Source organism: Tachypleus tridentatus, chromosome 5, assembly GCF_004210375.1.
Source record: "Tachypleus tridentatus isolate NWPU-2018 chromosome 5, ASM421037v1, whole genome shotgun sequence".
In the NCBI taxonomy this organism is placed as follows: Eukaryota; Metazoa; Arthropoda; class Merostomata; order Xiphosura; family Limulidae; genus Tachypleus; species Tachypleus tridentatus.
Window position 1 is genome coordinate 21413988 of NC_134829.1, and position 19816 is coordinate 21433803.

General features: G+C 34.1%; 1 protein-coding gene and 1 long non-coding RNA gene across 3 annotated transcripts; one reads left to right on the forward strand and one right to left on the reverse strand.

Annotated features, from left to right (window-relative positions):
- Positions 1 to 2851: 2851 nt before the first annotated feature.
- LOC143250238 (uncharacterized) lies at positions 2852 to 6455 on the reverse strand. 2 transcript variants are annotated; one of them, XR_013028098.1, is made up of 2 exons: positions 6369 to 6455; positions 2852 to 3729 (listed from the first exon to the last, which is right to left on the reverse strand). It is a non-coding gene; the product is annotated as an uncharacterized LOC143250238 (long non-coding RNA). The 2 variants fall into 2 exon arrangements; XR_013028099.1 differs by having other exon boundaries at positions 5806 to 6443.
- A 308-nt stretch (positions 6456 to 6763) lies between these two features.
- On the forward strand, positions 6764 to 16824 carry LOC143250679 (uncharacterized). Its single transcript, XM_076501571.1, has 6 exons — positions 6764 to 7079; positions 10624 to 10709; positions 12338 to 12499; positions 13685 to 13845; positions 14829 to 14985; positions 16583 to 16824. Exons 1-6 carry the CDS (start codon positions 6970 to 6972, stop codon positions 16642 to 16644), a joined length of 738 nt encoding a protein of 245 aa, XP_076357686.1. The 5' UTR covers positions 6764 to 6969; the 3' UTR covers positions 16645 to 16824.
- The last annotated feature ends 2992 nt before the right edge of the window (positions 16825 to 19816 follow it).

Consider the following 19816-nt stretch of genomic DNA (forward strand, 5'->3'; position numbering starts at 1 on the left):
ACCAAACATGCTCGTCCTTTCAGCCGTGGGGCGTTATAATGTGACGCTCAATCCCACTATTCTTTGGTGAAAGAGTAGCCCAAGAGTTGGCGGTGGGTGGTGATTACTAGCTGCCTTTCCTCTAATCTTACACTGCTAAATCATGGACGGCTAGCACAGATAGCCCTCGAGTAGCTTTGTGCGAAATTCAAAAACAAACAAATAAACATAACTCCTTTTAAAGTTAAGTGAATTGTACATGCATACTATACGTGTCTGGTGTATTATTACAGAACATTAATACCGTTCAGTTTGGTACCTTTAACACACGTTAAGAAATATCAATAAAGTGTACAAAAACTTTCTTTATGAAGTTAGAAGAAGGCGTAGCATCATGGAAAGCCAAGAGTTAACCGTAAAGTGTAATGATGTATGATATCAGGTGAAAGTTTAATGATGTATATTATCAGATTCAAAGGTACAAAGCGTGAGATTTACCACTGTAAAGATGAATGACAATCCTAAAGCTCAACAGATCACCTACCAACACAGGATTGAATAATATCAAACATTAAAATGATTTTGAAATATTGTTGCGTCGTTTTTGTCCATACTGCCATGTTTGGTATTTCTCTACCTGAAGATGTTACATATTGACAATAGCCATGTAACATAGTTTCCACTCAAAAAGGCTCAGTCGTAAGACTGTTATGTCCGAAGCACACCACTCTTCCCTGAACATTCTATTATTTGTTTGTTTGTCTTTTGAATTTCGCGCACTCGAGGACTATCTGTGCCAGCCGTCCCTAATTTAAAAGTGGAAAACTAGAAAGAACGCAGCTAGTCATCACCATCTATCAACAATTCTTGAGCTACTTTTTCTTTGCCAACGAATAGTGGAATTGACCGAACATTATAACGTCCTCATAAACATGTTTGATATGATGGGGATTCGAACTCGTCACCCTAAGTTTACGAGTTGAGCACCCTACCATCTGGCCATGCTTCCTCTGTAACGATTACCTGCATATTTTTGAAAGTTTGCTGCCGTAATTTGCCAGGATGTAGCACCAAAAGGTGTCGCTCAATGTGGAAAGGAAACACTTGTTTATTTGTGACATCCTGTCCAACGTGTTCGTCTAACCTCATGTCTCTAATAATTTTAGGAAAAAACATTCACACCTTTATTAGATATTCAATCAGATCAGCTAAAGGTGATAAAATTAAAGTTGTGCTCTCGCTTTGTGAAACATATGCGTTATAAAAGAATCTATAAATAGTATTCTAAAACCTTAGGGATCATAATAAACGTACCTCAATCAAAAACTATATAAGTCTCTCGTTGTTTCTCTGTAAACGAAGTACCAAATAAGCTCTCCACATATTGTAATGATTTTTCGGTCGACGCCATCTTGTGATTACTACTGTAACATTATTCGCTGATTGGTGCTTTTGTTTTCTACCAAAGAACGAAGACTTTTTAAATTTAGGTGTTCACGTTCTTATAAGAACAGCTAAAAAATACTAGAAGTAAAACAGGTAAATTATTCATATCACTCGATGTGGGGCATTTGAAAAGATCAAAAACTGATTATCATACTCACGGCAGAAAGTTGCATAATTTAATTAACTTACGTAATTGTTTTTATACCACAAAATAAAAGTAGAAAACAAAATAATAAATTATTAAATTCGTAAAATAAATATAAGTATCAGGTAATTTAATATATAAACTATTTAAATATGAAAAAGTTTGTTTAACTCTTTATTTCGCTCATTTGTATATGATTCAAATCCAAGTGTTGTTAATAAATTAAGTAATCGACACGTTATTTGTTTATTCTAATAAATAAATTCTTAAATCATCAACACGTTGTCAGCATGTATCTAATTTATTATTAATTCAACACTCAAAATATCCATGTTATATACACAACACTGTTTCGTTTAAGTGTGATACGAGAGATAGGAGATAGATAGTCATAAAGTGTAAGTGTTAACATTAGTGTTTTTAAAAACTTACGTAAGTGTTTACCAATCATTTGTTGTGTAATTTAGTTGTAGTGAATTAACATCATATTATTCGAATCTTGAGTATTGTTACATCATAACATCTCGTAGGTTCTAGAAAGTTCTAGGCCTCCATCGAGCATATGTATGTAAGCAACCAAATTAGTGAAAGCAAATGTGAAAAGTGAAACTAGACTGTATGTGAATTTAGCTGTATTGTTTGTTTGTTTGTTTTGAATTTCGCACAAAGCTACTCGAGGGCTATCTGTGATAGCCGTCCCTAATTTGGCAGTGTAAGGCTAGAGGGAAGGCAGCTAGTCATCACCACCCACCGCCAATTCTTGGGCTAGTCTTTTACCAACGAAGAGTGGGATTGATCGTCCCATTATAGCGCCCTCACGGCTGAAAGGGCAAGCATGTTTGGTGTGACGGGGATTCAAACCGCGACCCTCAGATTACGAGTCGAGTGCCTTAACCATCAGGCCTTGCCTGGCTATGATAGAGAGAGGCGATTATATTATCTTGTCAAAAAGTGACCTAAAGCAATTAAACCTGTCTGAATGAATTTTGACGATAACACAATGTAACAAAATTTTACTTTTTTTTGTTTCTCCGCAGAAAGTGTTATTTTCCAATTGCTTGTGCCTAAAGAAAATGGAAAAGACGTATTTTTTTCTTAAAACTTTCCTTTTGTGACCTGGGTAATGAAATTTTCAACTCTACCCCTTTTCTAGAACATTACAGATAGATTTAGTGCTGAGTAGCTGATAAAGAGTTTTATCGAACTCACAAAATTTTTCTAGAATGTTGTAGAACTTACGAGAATTTTCTAGAACTTTTCATAGCAATGTATATCACTCACCACTTCAGTTTAGTTCTCGCTACCCAAGTGAACACACACACCCATCTGATTTTAATAGAGATGGCATCAAGAAGCTGCAAGCATTCTCCAGACCCATTCTGCTATGTATGTGGCCACTTTATGAAGACAAGAGCGAAAAATTACTCTGTGACAGCATTTGCTAAAATGTGTGAGATCAAGACAAACCTTGAGCACCTCATTTTACCTGCGAGTACTGCAAAAAACTCTAGAAGGTAAGACGGACAATTTTTAATTGCTGAATAGTAATATTTTATATTATACAAATTTTAGACCTTTTAAAATTTAAATATCTTTATGTTTTTAAATTTCCAAATAGTATAGAAAAATATCACATATAAAGTATGATGAGTATGGCTGGGAAGTTATTGGAGACTTCAAAATGATGGCAATCCTGATAGGTCTACAAGGAGGCTTTACCAAGTTTCCTTGTTTTCTTTGTCTTGTGTTCTCTGTGAGGAGTTACAATGTCAAGTGTGAGCCACTAGTAGATCTTCAAAAGGTGTTGTTCCCGCCATTGCACGTAAAATTGGGTCTAATGAAACAATTTGTCACAGCTCTTGATAAGGAGTCTGCAGCCTTCAAGTACCTTCGAGACTTCTTCCCTGAACTGTCTGTGGCAAAGGTCAAAGCTGGTGTCTTCGTTTGATCACAAATAAAGACGATCCTGGAGTGCACAGAATTCCCCAAGAAGCTCAGTAGGAATGGAAAAAGCTTGAGGCAGCTTTGTCGCAATGGGTCGGGGCTTCTTGTACAATCACAAAGCTGAAAACTATATCGAAATGGCTGAGACTCTGGTGAAGAACTACGGCAAAATGGGCTGCAGGGTGTCCCTGAAAGTCCATATCCTTGACGCTCATCTTGATAAGTTCGAGAAGAACATGGAAGAAATAGGGATGATTAGTGCAGATAGCGCTCATGTGGTGTTGAGGGATGTTTAAAACAGAACAGTAATCTTATTTAAGTTGTTCAAAAACACAATTCTCTTTAAAACTCCAGCACTGTGCTCTTAATTTAAATAAATTCTATTTTTCTTTTTTTTTATTTCGCGCAAAGTTACTCAAGGGCTATCTGCACTAGCCGTCCATAATTTAGCAGTGAAAGACTAGAGGGAAGACAGCTAGTCATCACCACCCACAGCCAACTCTTGGGCTATTCTTTTTATCAACGAATAGTGGGATTGACCGTAACAATATAACGTCCTCACGGCTGAAATGGAGAGCATGTTTGGTATGACGGTGATACGAATCCGCGACCCTCAGGTTAAGAGTCGAACGCCTTAACCCACATGGCCATGTTGGGTTACACACGTTACAAAGTCGTCACACGACTTTGTTTGCATAAAAAACAAATAAATATTAACACGAATTATATGGATATCAATATAATTAACATTAACTAACCTTTCTTACTGAGTTATTAACATGAATAATATTTGATATTTTCATTTTAAATCATGATAATTTGTTAAATAATTAACGTTTCTGTTATTAGAGTTTCTTATTCCTAATCAGATTGTTTTCTATTGATTTGTCTCATAGAAGTAAACATTACCCATACTGCTTTGTCCTTTCATTTGCTTATTAATTTGAACCACTTTATATTATAGTAGGGCCTGGCATGGCTAAGTGTGTTAAGGCGTTCGATTAGTAATCTGAGGTGCGCGGGTTCGAATCCCAGTCGCATTATACATTCTCGCCCTTTTAGTCGTGGAGGCGTTATAGTATGACGGTCAATCCAACTATTCGTTGGTAAAAGAGTAGCTCAAGAGTTGGCGGTGAGTGGTGATGACTAGTTGTCTTCCCTCTTTTGTAGGCACTGTTACATTATGGACGGCTAGCGCGAGATAGCCCTCGAGTAACTTTGCGCGAAATAAAAAAAACACGAAAAAATAGAATTAATTTAAAACATACCCATCGTCTGACGAATCAAAAACTGGAGATGTTTAAGATGTGGCTAGTCAGTTGTGATTTATCTTTAATAAACTATTTAAATGTTATTTTATGACCTTTGACCTCATTTGTTATAACCTTTTACAGCATCGCAGTTTATAATTATTGCCGCAAGCTTGGTTATTTAAGATGTATTTATTATTACTGAGGTATTTTCTGATTTTGCTTCATTTTATTCAGATCACACTAAAGGTAATTAAGTTTAATCTTATAAAATGTTGATACTCAAATTATTCTTCAAGTTTCAATTTTTTAATGCATAAGAATCTGGTGTAAAAGGAACTATATTCGTTTTTTTCAGTCCCGCTCTGGTACATCACAAAGTGTACGAATTTATACCACCTTAAATAAAGGGTTCGATTCCTCTCGGTTGTCTCAACAAATAGTCCGATGTGGCTCTGCTTTTAGAAAACACACACACTTGTTTTTTTAGGAATAAACTACAAGATTTAATTTTTTTAAGATATAATTAATATCTTTGCCTTTTTGTGAAAACACGTTGTTTGTCTGCTATGTTTCACAGCAGGGAATTGAATCCTCCATTTTGGCATTGTAAGTTCATGAACTTACTCCTGTACTACCAGAAAACACTTTTGATAAAATTAGAAAAAAACATTAGTAGCACAATGCATATTATTGTGTATTATCATAAAGTTAACAAACTTTAATGAATCCACTTAGTCAAAATCCTGAAAACGTTTTCTCTGTTTTATAGAAAAAATTATTACATCAAAATCTTGCTTGGACAACCCTGAAAAACTCTTCCATTTCAAGATTTTTTTCGTTTAGCATAAGCTAAATCAGTTTAAAAAGTAATTCTTTTTGTTCTAGGTTAGTAAGACCACATTTTGAGAGTTTCCATATTTTTAATGATAGACATTAATGAAGATATTTTTTTTTTATAATTGCTAACTAAACCACACACAACTTTTGGAACTCAACCAAACAAACAATAATTTTCAGCTGTAAAGAATTTATATTTACATAAGCCCGTCACGGCTAGCTGGTTTGTGCGCTCGTCTCGTAATCTGAGGGTCGTGGGGTGGAATCCCCGTCACATCAAACATGCTCGCTCTTTCAGTCGTGGGGTGCATTATAAAGTTTCGGTCAATCCCACTATTCGTTGGTAAAAGAGTCCCAAGATCTGGCGGTGGGTGATGATGACTAGCTGCCTTCCTTTTAATCTTACACTGCTAAATTAAGGGAGGCTAGCACAGATAGCCCTCGTGTAGATTTGAGTGAAATCCAAAAAACAAACTATATTCACGTATTTTTCAAGGTTGATACACTTTTAAAACATAAACTTTCAAACTTTCTTACATATTAGATTTGTTTGAAAGCAATGTAAAATCAGGCTTTGTGCTGTATCGACTACGAGAAATCGAACCCTGAATCTTAGCATCGTAAGTTTGTAGAATTACGTCTGGGGACAAAAACACAATATTTGTTTGTTGAAGTGCTAAACTATATTGAATCTTCTGCAATATTAACTGCGGGGAATCAAATCCGTGGAGATTTGTGTATTGTAAGTCTGTAAACTTGCTTACCGTTGACCCAACGGTGAACATATTTAATAGAGAAAAGCGTTGAGACCTAAGTAAAATAATGTAATTTTAAATAAAACTACATGTAACGCTTCTCAGATAGTGAAAATAAATAGAGGTGTGCTTATAATTGCTTTACTCTAGTTGATAAAACAATCCCTTATCCATAATTACAGGTAGAATGGCTGTAAAGTTTAAATGAAGTTTGAGTAATTGTTTTCCAAGTAAAATGAAATTTCGTAACAGTTTCTTTGTAGTTAGGTTAAAAAGTATCTTGCATCCGGTTGTACTGTTTGATGCTTGGGCGATCACGTAAATATTTGTACATTTACGCTTGTTTTTACGAGATCCTACGTCATCACTGATAACCAAGTGTTCCGTAATTCAAATAACTTTCATTCAGTCAATGGTGAAGTAAGAACAGTTGGGTGTGTTTGTTTCCTCCGGATGTAAAGGAGTGAATGGATATCCCTACACGTCTGGGCAGGGAACAAACTTATAAAATATTTACCTAAAATACAACGTTCATTAACCACGTAGTTTCGTCCTCAGTCAAGTACTACGGAATAAAACGAGAAAAGAGCGTCTGAAATATAAGCTTGCCATGAAAACTAATAGAACGAATCTACAGGTCGCCATGACAGTATTGTTCTTGGTATTAATTTTTGGTCACGTAATTGGCGTACCATCTCAGAACAAGCTTCTTTATGAAAGGTAAGAGATGCAACTCAGAATTATAATGAGATTTATAGTTTTATGTGACGACATGTATATATATATATATTTCGGAAGTGTTTGTACTTATGTTTGACTACACACGTTTCCAAAAGGGTTTGTGCGTTTAAAAGTAAGCACAAAGATACACAATGAACTCTCTGTGCTCTGCCCACCACCTGTATCGAAACCCGGATTTTCAGTGGTGTGAGTCCGCAGACATATCGCTCTACCACTAGAATACTTCCGAAAGCGATCGTGAATATTAATGTCCTTTACTTTCCATATTTGGAGCTCAAACACAAAATTAAAATATGTGAAGAAAATTATTGTTTTAACCAAACGTATATTAATTAGTAGCAGATCTTGTCTTCAATTGTGCACAAGAACCAAAAACAGCGTTACCACAGAGGGTAATCTAGGGAAGCTTTCAGCCGTGGGGTCGTTATAGTGTTCGGTCAATCCCACTATTCGTTGGTAAAAGAGTAGCCCAAAAGTGGACGGTGAGTGGTGATGACTAACTGCCTTCTCTCTAGTCTTCAACTGTTAAATTAGGGACAGCTAGCGCTTATAGCCCTCGTGTAGCTTTGCGCAAAATTCAAAACAAACTAAACCAATCTAGGGCAGAGTGGACATAGGTTGTTGTTTTTTTTTAGTTTGCTTCTTACTAACAATTAAAGCTATTTATTATAAATTATAACATTTATCGTAGAATTTACGAAATGAGCACAAATCTACTTGAATACACAGTTTAAAACTTCTTTAGTTTAGAAAGGAATATTACACAGATAGGCCATGTTTTAATTATCACAACATTACGTCTCCATTGAAATTCGCCATAAGTATGCCGTTTAAAAACATCCACCTACACAATGTACAGATCTATCGCTTATTAACTGATGTACACCCGTTAATATACGGAAAAGTATATGGGTCTGGGGAAGGGGAGAAGTAATATGTGGTATTCCCAGTAAGTATACATGCCAGGTTTAGTGGCAATCGGTCCAGGTTTCCCCAGTTATGAACGTATATACAAACGTACTTTTGTCAAATGATAGCTCAGATGAATTCATTGTCTAACTATGTATCATGCCTCACTAATGTCTGTTTCAAAGACTACAAAACACTTGTAATTAAACATACGAAACTTTTTATTTTGAAAACTTTATTGTAGCCTAAAATTCTAGTCTAAAGTGTAGCTTAGAAAAATTCTCATGTGATTAGTGTTTGAAACAAGCCTTCTCAACACTTAACCTATTTCTTCAGACATATATTGAGTTAATGATGCATTATTTTAACGATATTTATACGTTTTAATTGTTATTGTATGTTTGCTTTTATTCGATGCTTTTATGTTAGCTATATCTCTAGTATTTCTTGAAATGTTTCGTCATATACATGGCCAAATGATCAGGCGTCTCCTGATGGTTAGAATGACGTATTGTGAATCCTTAAGACTTTAATTTACGTCTTGTTGCTGAAAGAACAACAACAAATATTGCGCTACGTACTTTCGAACCATGAGAGTGTTATAAGAATGACAATCGAATTCCAATAGTTGATTAGAGTAGTCCACGAGTTGACTGGTTACCTTCCCTTTAGTCTGTCAGCTCAAAATTAAGTAACCCTTAACCCTTTCCGCGAATATTGAAATCAACATGAAGAAAAATTCTAGATTGATAATAATTCCGTTTACCTTAATTGGAAAAAAGTGGGTGAACAGGCACTCAGGATTTTGCACAACATAATTTCTCAAGTAAGTTCAGATCGTTTGCTTATTGGATAACATTTTACCAAAACATGATTGGACAAAAAAGACAGGTGGTTGCCCCACCCTTTGTGGAAACCGGATCCACAGTTAACCACAAAACAGATATCGACATTCAGCGAATAACTGTACTGATCTTGTATTGGTAAAGCAACGTTTATACAGGAAAATAAGAAAATGGCTTGTAAGTGCAAAGTACGCATGTGCGATATTTGTGGGAAATGCCTTCGACATCAATGTGGATTTAACAGTTTAGACCTAAAGGTCAAATTGGCAAGAAAAGCAGATGGGAAGCAGCCGCAGAGCAAATTAAAGGCACGAGGAAAGAAGAAAAACAGGAAAGGTTAATTATGCTATTATATTGGAGAGTGATAAAGATGAAAAGTTCAGAGATACTTCTGAGGAACATTTGAATTTCGTGACATCGAAGAATCCAAGTGTGAAAGCAAGACATTGCTGTAGTACTTCAACAAGGGCGTGGGAACGATGTCTGTTCAATTTGGAATTGGGTTGATATCGAATCTACAGCGACATCAAACTTACCAATTGAAGAAGTTCGACAAAAGTCAGCACCTTTCAATGCTCTTGACAAGAACAATCAATTTTTTGCGTCCTGCATGACTGTATTAAGGATTCTACGCGCCATGTTACTTCCAGGAAATCCAGATGGTCTTATGTAAGAAATCTGATGATATAAATCTATCCTCATCCGCCAACGATGTGCAACAGACTCTAACAGGGAAATATATTTAGAAAAAGTTATAATTTTAATGCGATATTAGTCTATGACTTTCAAAGAAGTGAAAGAGAGATTGAATATTGGAGAACAAGCTTTTGAAACAGCTAGATGGCACTTTTGTCCATTGAAGTATTGGTTTCAGTAGAACCTACAGTACCTTTTATCCAGCGTCACTGAAAACTACAGCACTGAAAGCGATAGAGAACCATTGATCAAGGTGATGAGAATTATCCTACTGACGCCAAGGTCAAAGTCTTCGTATCTACTCTGAAGACAAAGAACAGGAATATATAGCCCAAAACACAACAAACTATGTTTGATTTTAGCCAAGAGGCCGAGCAAGTAAGTCAACACCACATCACCACATGTACATCTTATAAATTTACTACTGTGTACTACGGAAGTCAAAATCTTGCAATAGTGTCACTAAATCTACACATTTTTTCGTAAAATTTTGTATGAAATTTTAGTTCAACCTGAAAACGCTAAAAATAGAGTTTTATCTCATTCGAGAATGATGTAATATATTAAGGTCTACCACACATCCCAAATACTTGATGCCTGGCCCGTGAAACTACTGTTAAAAAGGAGACGATGATAATACTAATGAATAATATACAGATGTATGAATAGAATCAATATAACCTTGAAACTATCATATTTTAATCTTTAATTGGGAAATTTATGAATTTTTGAGCGAAAAAATATTATTATGTTTAAAATATTATTATCTAGATACCTTTTTAATTTTAGAGATTTCTTTGTTGAAGAAAAAGGCCTGAAATCAGTGGCATGTAAAATTAGACAACCTTTATAAGTTAAAACGGCATCATTTTTTGAAAGTACCAATTAATATAAATTTTTAGAATTTTAATATTTTTCAGTTTTGGATCAAGATATCAATGTATTTATTTGTTATTATTCTGTTCTGTAAACGTCTTTACTGTAATAAACTACCTAATAGTGAGAGACTACACTTTAATATTACTATTATTTATAATGAAATACTGTATTTTAATGACATATTTTATTTTAAGCCCTAGGGAACAACCCATACATCCACGAACGTTCTTTTTAACTGCTTCTCAGGAACGAAAGGTGGTTAACGAGGTTTTATGTGAAGGTAAAAAACTAAACATTTTTTAACGTTTTAATTAATTACTGAGATTATTATGTTTTTCTGTTGCTTAATTGTTAATTCAAATAAAACTAGTGTTTTTATCATTCCTATTTTGGGCTTTAGTCAATGAAACACAAATTATTGCAAATATGTTTTTTATCAATGATGTCGAGAAAACCCACTTGTAGAGAAATATAGATGCAAAAACGGCTCGTTTGGGTTGAGAAAATATTTTACATAGAAGAGCGAACAACGTTTCGACCTTCTTCGGTCATCGTCAGGTTCACAAAGAAAGAGGTAACTGACCGGAAGTTGACCACATGTTTGGAAGTAGTTGTGTAACTGAGTGTCGGAATGTAGAGGGCGATATTAGATGTTTGAATATATAATTTTATTTATTTTATTATATTAATATAGGTATAAAGGCGTTCCTTTATATTGGTTTATTTTGGGTTTAAGTTGTATAAGTAAGGCTTCTTTAATTTTGCGTTTATTTATGTTTGTTTCTTTATTTAGTATTTGAGTGTTTTCTATGGTTATGTTGTGTTTATTTGACTTGTAGTGTTAGAAAACGTGTGAAGGTGACTTTTTATGTTCTTTGAATCTGGTTTCCATTTTTCTACTTGTTTCTCCAATATAGAAGTCGTGGCAGTTATCACATTGCATTTTATAAATAATGTTGGTGTGGTGTTTGTCAGTGTAGTTTTTACATAGTATAGACTTCAGTTTTTGCCTGGTTTTTGAATAAATTTGGTATTAACTGGAATGTCATATTTTGTTACTAGTTTTTGCCAAATATTGTTTATTTTTCTGCTGATATCGGGAATATATGGTATGCAGCAGTATATGGTTTCGTGATTTTTTGATTCGTGAGATATATTTACTTTTGTTGGTTGATTTTGCTTTCTGTCTAGGTGTGTGCGTATAATGTTTTCTACGGTTTGTGGAGGAAACTTATTGATGTTGATGAAGTATTGTTTTATTTTGTCTAATTCATCGCTAATTTTATCTGCTGAGCATAGTTTTATGGCTGTGTTTATTTGGTTTCTTAGTATGTTGAGTTTTTGTTTTGTTTCATGTGCTGAGTCCTAAGGAATGTATAGTCCAGTATGTATAATCGGCGGATTTCTGTTTTGAATTGTGTGTCGGTTCTTGTAATTTTGAGGTTTTCTTCTAGTCTTTTGCTACTAAATTACGGACGACTATCGCAGATGGCTCTCGTGTAGTTTTGCGCGAAATTAAAAAATATAAACAAAAAATGTTATTCTTTCCAAATAACTAATACTTTACTGTCACTTGTTTGAAATATATATATTGTATACTTTACGTAACTAAAACTCTACCTGTTTCCCAAATTTTGATGAGAAATTTCCTTATTTTAAATTATTCTTTGTTGTTAAGCCCACAGCTTTAAAGTAGGCTATTTGTGTTGTGGCCATAAATAAAATTCGAAACCGGAGCATTTTAAAATGAAATATATTAATGACAACGTACAAAATAACTAGTGAGAGGATAACATTACTTTATTTTAAACAATTGTAGTTTTCGAAAAAAAAATTATTCGTTCTTTCTGGTCGTGAAGAGAAATACAATTATCCCTTATTAATAAATCAATTAAATGTTATATGCAGAAAAGGACTGTCCCGAATTTCGCGTAGTGAACGACTTTAGTAACTTCATCCAAGAAAGGGTGTATAGTGGTGCGAATTTTTTGTCAACACCTTCTGAGAATTCATGTGACGTTATTGGAACTTTAAAAGCAGCAAATGAAACACTTGAGAAATATCGAAAAGGTAATACATATGGATTAATTAAGTAAGAAAATAAGTGAGTTATAAACTTTAGGTAATGTATTATAATGACATATGACTGCACGATTTACTGTTCATTAAGGTATTATAAGAATATATGACTGCACTATATGTTGTTAGTTAAGATATTATAGGAACATATGACTGCACTATTTATTGTTCATTGAGGTATTATAAGAATATATGACTGCACTATATGTTGTTAGTTAAGATATTATATGAACATATAACTGCACTATTTATTGTTCATTGAGGTATTATAAGAATATATGACTGCACTTTATTGTTAGTATAGTTATTATAAGAATATATGACTGCACGATATGTTGTTAGTTAAGATATTATAAGAATATATGACTGCACCACATGTTGTTTGTTAAGATATAGTCGGAGCATATGACTGCACTATTTAATATTAATTAAGGCATCATGCGAACATATGATTGCACTATATATTATTAGTTAAGGTATTATGGGAATATATGACTGCACCATATATATATTGTTAGTTAAGGTACTACAGGAACATATAATTACACTATTAGAAATGTTTAAGAATGCGAAGTTAACTTTGGACACATAAGAGTTCAGCGGTTCCAGAGATTTATTTTGGAACTCTATTTTAAAAGAGAGATAAGTAGATGGCAGCAACATTTATGTTAATTGTTTGGTCGAACCTCTGTATTACACATGTTAGGAAAGGTATTCATAAACATTAGAAGAATGATATTAAATACTGTTCTTCCTGGTAATGAGGTCTCTAACCCACGGAAACAAGTAGAAATCTTTAAATAAGGCATAGTGTCTTAATTAAGTTTTAAAAGTATTTATATTGTGTAAGTTTAATGATGTCCATTAAATTTTGTAAATAAGATTTATGTTTCACTAAATGTATCACATGAGATTATTTATACACAATATAATTAAACATCTTAAAAGTTCTTGGTTTAATGAATTTGAAATTTTCAATCAATATAAGTTTTTCTAATGATAGTAGATATAAATATATATATATATAAATTAAATCAAAGTGCTGGAGGCTAGGCATATTCGACAGACAAAAAAGTGGTCATGCCTTTTCACTGAATAAGGTAGGTGTTTTTCTTTATTGAATAACCGAACGTTACCATTGTCATAAAAGGTTAAGTTCAAGTTCTCTTTTAATAGGAGAAAACGAAAGAGGAAGAATATTCTATCCTGTTTCACCACTTCTGGTAGAAATTTATCATGATTATTTGATTAAAGCACGTCATCCCTGGTGCAAAATGTCGATCATGGTGAACATATACTTGCCGTCCTATCTAGGAATTCCTCCAGCACCAAATAACGTAAGATGTGTTTATAGTGATAAACATCCTCTGTGATTTAATGGGTCAAAACTGAAACATATGCTTCTCATTTATTTCAATAAAAATAATATATATACATGTAATATTTTTCTACAAATATCATTGCGCAGAGAATAAAAAAATGTAAAGTACAAATACCGATATAATCAAATAACATTTTCAACAATCAGTACCACTTCTTTGGCTGAGCTAATCGCTGACTCCATATATATTTTTCTCTTATTAAACTTTGTGTTAACTCAAAGCATAATTAGCTTTGGTGATGTCAAGGTATATTATTTTTAGTTACCAGTTCACTTATTTGTCAGGTGGAATCATGATATACTGAAGTGATAAGTTTGAGTAAAACAAAACATCAAAATATATGATGAAATGAAAAACATGGCTTGTATTTCAAAAATTCTTTGTCAGTTTTAGTCTCAGTAGTTTTAATTCATAATTGATACAGCAATAAAACCTGTTTCTTCTACATGAAAAGTATTCAATTAAAAACAGACTATCACAAAAACCCTTATCTGTGTGCTATTACAGCACGGTCAAAGAGCTTCAATGACGTATCAAAACTTAATGGATTTCTTTTATAGTTGACCAAGTTTAGTAAAAAAATTGTTATATATCAAACGAGGCAGAAACGTTTTAATAGTAAGATTTTTTACAATTTTACATTTGGAAGAGGTGACAATAATCATATATGTTCAAAGGATAAGTGATACATCTTTTTCATTTATTACAAAAATAATTTATTAAAATAAATTGAAGTTCTTAAGTGATATTCTTATGTCTATGTGGATGGAAAAATATTATAATGAAATAGTTTCCGTGTAAGAGTTGTTTGTGGAGTTTACAGATAAATATAGAACTCAACTTGTTTTGGTTTCAAATTTGTAGAGCTCTGACAGTTACTACACACGAATATTTTCATAATTTGAGCCTGTACAGAAAATGTTTAATTTCATTTGCAGAATTCGCTATCTTTTAAAAGATTACCAGAGGCTTTCCATGTGTATGTTTATACTTTTACTGGGGATATTGAATATAGAATGTTGATGGAACTAGAACGTTTCCGTTCAAATTTGGATGCTCTGGTGCTTTGCTACAACAAAGAGCGGTTTTATTTAGGTAAGGTATTTTTAAGTCTATTAATTATCGTTCAAAGATAAAAATTTATAACAATCAAACATATCTGACTTAAACTTTTTTTTTCAGGAAACATGGAAATGTTTTAAAGCTAAAGTGCAAAAAACATTCTATATAATACTGAGGTTCATAAGATGTTATGAGAACGAAATTATCATATCAACAGAAAATGCGTTTATTGTTTGTTTTATACTGTAAAGTTGCCTCCGAGGAACATAGCAGTATGTCTGTGGATTCAAACCGCTAAGAATCAAATTTCGATACCCGTGGTAGGTAGAGCACGGATAGCTCATTGTGTATCTTTGTGTTTCATTCTGAATAAAATCTTACTATAAACTTACACAGTATGTTACCTGCGTTTGGGGAATCGAATCGCGGATTTTAGCATTTTAAATCCGTAATGTACCGCTCACCCAGTGAGGTCAGCATGTGGCTCTCTCTCTCTCATAGTTATTTGGGTGTTGATGTTTATATACCCAGGAGGGTCAGGTTTGGTCGACCTCTTACTCCAAAAGTTTCCTACGAGCCAGTCACGATTCGAACTTGGAATCTTTTGATCCGTAGTCAGACGCGTTATTGCATGTGTTTAGCTGTTCGTTGTTTTTTTTTTTAATTTTGCGCAAAGCTACTCGAGGGCTATCTGCGCTAGCCGTCCCTAATTTAGCAGTGTAAGACTACAGAGAAGACAGCTAGTCATCACCACCCACCGCCCACTCTTGGGCTACTCTTTTACCAACGAATAGAGGGATTGACCGTCACATTATAACGCCCTCACGGCTGAAAGGGCGAGCATGTTTGGTTTGACGGGTATTTAAACAGTGACAATGAAGTGAGCCAAATTTCTGATGTAAGATAAACAGCAAATTTATAGTTCTTCTTAAAGGATTTCTATATTTTGAAAATAATAAGTCAGTATATTTTACAACTTAACATATAATTTATATGGTTGAAATAACTTTCAGCTTATTTTCTTTCTTTGTTGGTGGCCCCGCATGGCTAGGTAGGTTAAGGCGTTCGACTCATAACCCGAGTGTCACGGGTTCGAACCCCGTCGCACCAAACATGTTCGCCCTTTCCCCCGTGGGAGCGTTATAAAGTTACGGTCAATCCCACTATTCGTTGACAAAAGAGCACCCCAAGAGTTGGCGGTGGGTGGTGATAACTAACAGCCTTCCCTCTAGTCTTACATTGCTAATATAGAGACGGCCAGCGCAGATAGCCCTCGAGTAGCTTTTCGCGAAATTCAAAAAAAACAAACCTTTGTTGATTTTTACCTTGTTTAATTACTCTCTTGTTGATGATTAAAAACTGCTACATTGACTTTTATAGACAATAATCTACTGTTGTCTTGTTCATGGCCTAAGTAAAGTTAACAATTACTACAACTAAAACACTGCTTACTTTTATTTTTTAAACGAAATACTGTTTTCAGAAAATGGAAAGAAGTATTTAATGTTTGAAAATAAAGGTTTTTTGGCTATTACTGTTAAAAATGTCGATGAAAATATTGTTTGCATTAAATGTTTTACCTGACAAAAACTATGGTGAATTTATTTTGGCATTATTATGTTTCCCTTAGCAACGTATAAAGGCATTAACGAAGTGGAAGACAGACACGAGATATGGCTAGAACATTGTTGACCGTGTAGAAGACAGACACGAGATACGTCTGTATAGAAAAGCACTGTTGACTTGATAGAAGATGAATACTAAACGTCGACTGAGAATTGTTGATCCAATGGAATGTAGTTTAAAACATAATCTGGATTATTAGTCCATTTGAAGACATACATTGAAAAATAAAGCAATTATTGTCTTGAACTTCCATAAAAATTCTTCCTCGACGTTATAATTAATAGTATACACTGTATGCGTGTATTTTACTTTACGTTACCCTGGTGAATTAATGATAATATTATTGACTTACAAGGCTTAAAATCAGGGTTCAATTCCACATAATAGATAGAACATATAGTGCATTGTGTGACTTTGCGATGAAAAACGAACAAAATTTATCTTATGTGTATATTTACTAATTGTCCCAGAAAAGCATTATATCTAAACAAACTGGACTCAGCAGATAGCCTGATGTAGCTTTTCTTAAGAAAATACACATACACACTCTAAACAAACAAACAGAATTGATAGAACAAAGTGGTATAAAAAACAAACAAATGGGTATTTCCCCTGAGGGTTAAACTTGTAATCTTAGGGTCGCGGGTTCGAATCACAGTCACACCAAACATACTCATCCTTTCAGCTGTGGGGGTTTTATAATATGACAGTCAATCCCACTATTCATTGATAGAAGAGTAGCCCAAGAGCTGGCGGTGGGTGGTGATGACTAACTACCTTCCCTCTAGTCTTATACTTTTAAATTAGGAACAGATAGCGCAGATAGCCATAGTGTAGCTTTTCGCGTAATTCAAAAACAAACAAACATATTTTTTTACAATTGTAACGTTTTGACAGATTTAAAAACCAAACCAAGCCTTAGGGTCCAACGTGTCTTTATCGTTGTTATGCTGGACGATGAATCCACTGATCTATTGTTCTCTCTTCTCCTTTCCTTTAAATATAGAAAAATTACACTCCACAATTTGGGGCTCATGGGTACGTTATAGAAGGGTGTCGGTCACATAACACTATTCAGTCAAATAAAGACATCCAAGGGCTATTTTGGTTAATTGTCTACATTCTAGTCTGTCAGTTCAAAATTACAAACGAACAGCTAGATATGAATTCATTTTCTTAAAGAGAAACATACATTTTTAAAGAAAATGAGGTTTGTAACGTCTTGAATGAGCAGAAAAAGAAACTTACGACAAATGTATAACATTGATATATGCTTAACGAAACGTTGTATATTCATAATAAAGTTTCTTTCACTGTTCATTCAAGCTGTTTCCAAACTTCATGAACAGATAGCATAGATAGTCCGTGAACAACTTTGCGAGGGCTCAAATGACATGGCGTATTCTCTGAGGAATTGCAACTCTAGAAACCGAGTTTCTATATTTCTGGCGGGCCGAGCACAAATAGCCCATTATGTAGCTTTATGCTTAACTGCAAACAGACAAAAGCTTTGCGTGAAAAATCTGAAAACAAAATGGTTATTTTTAACTTAACAATAACAGCTACAAGGAATATTAAAATACTCCATGAATGCACACGCCACTCTAAACGCACAGACACAGGTGTGTTAAATTCTGACGACTGCTTTTTACTCATCCTGTCATTCAGAGTTCCATGTCTCCCAAAACTGAAAAACAAGCAAAGTGCTCTGAAAGATATGTTTTTTTATATTATTTTCAATATTAAATAAACTAGCGTTACCGTAAGAAATTCTCTTCCTTTTCAATGTTATAATTCGAAATGTGGCACTTCTCAAAAGTGGTATTTTCAGCAAGATAACTCAACCAGCAACAAAAACATCTGAAGATATCGTATGGTTTTATAGGTCTTATTGAATGTAATGCATCATTATACATACGGACATTCAGGTATGTTCTTTCAACATGTTGTGCAATCAATATTTTTAACAATTTATCAGAAATTAGAAATTTATTTGCCTATAAACGTTTAGGTAAATTGAGAGGAGAAAATGTAGGTATTAATTAATTAAATGAATCAGTACATTTAACTTGTAAAAATATTTAAGATAATACAAACAACTAAAATATACAAATTATGAAAGCGCATAATAATACACCCACGTATGTACGCAGACCTACACAATCACTTACGTATGTAGATCCATGTGTGACCCTCGTAATTATCCTCTTCTAATGAAGAATTTTTGTTTGGAATTCGACCACATTTCTCTGTGGACTCCAGACAAGCACAACCAATCAATTACCCAAGAAAAGATCCTCTAGAGCACGTGTATTTCCGAATACAACTGCTCAATGTACATTTGCAGGAAAATAGCTTACTACGAGATGATTTGAATGGTTTTGTCATCAAGATTGGTTGTAACCTGACACTGACAAGTTGTTGCTCAAAATTAGTAAACTGATGGAGATTAGGGTTTAAAAGATGGGCACGTCTGAAAAGGATTAGTAGATGCAAAAATCGAGGCAGATGTTAGGGAAACATATCGTTATTTGAAGATAGTTTCCGTAAGTCTGATAAGCTTACATCAAACTAATGTTACCTGTGGTGGTTCTGGTTGTTTAATCCATCTACCGTATAATGAATCTCCTTGCTTTGTCTAATATGCATCTGTTATCCATCTGGAGATACACAAAAATTTTCGGTTTAGAGTTTTGCAGTTTTATGGACGTTTTTTATCAGTACCTCACCTCCTGTGGATGGATCTTCACCAAATATGTTGTGTTGGGTTGACCAAAACGTTTTATGTTAGGAAATCCTCCAACTCTGTGCTAAAGCTTCCACTTCGTATGAGTATAGCTGACATTATCACATATTGAAAGGACATAGATGTTCATCAAAAGTGAAGCAATGACTGATTTGTCTTCATCGTATTTTCCTGCAAGTTTCTATAGGAGATCATTAGCAGATATACAGAATTTTTTTTTATGTATACAGAATCCTATTACCGAAGAAAGATGATACATGACGAGCACTGTAATGGCTATATCTGTGGCATGTATGACCATATGTGGGCATCTGCAGTGACTTCCACAGTAAGCCATTTGTGTCTTAATGCGTATGTATGCTTCCTTGTGGTCTTAACAGGGAACGTTCTAAGTAACTTGTTGACCATGGTTGTTGATTTGAACCACATTGCTCACTTCTTTGAAGGGGCGGCCAAGAGCATTGTTAAAGTTTAGAGGAAATCTTTTTTTGA

Excerpts from the sequence above, each read along its gene's own strand:
- LOC143250679 (XM_076501571.1), top strand. The coding sequence starts at position 6,970 with ATGAAAACTAATAGAACGAATCTACAGGTCGCCATGACAGTATTGTTC. Across the intron at positions 7,080-10,623 it reads AACAAGCTTCTTTATGAAAG|CCCTAGGGAACAACCCATAC; the intron begins GTAAGAGATGCA and ends TTTTATTTTAAG. Across the intron at positions 12,500-13,684 it reads ACTTGAGAAATATCGAAAAG|GAGAAAACGAAAGAGGAAGA; the intron begins GTAATACATATG and ends CTCTTTTAATAG.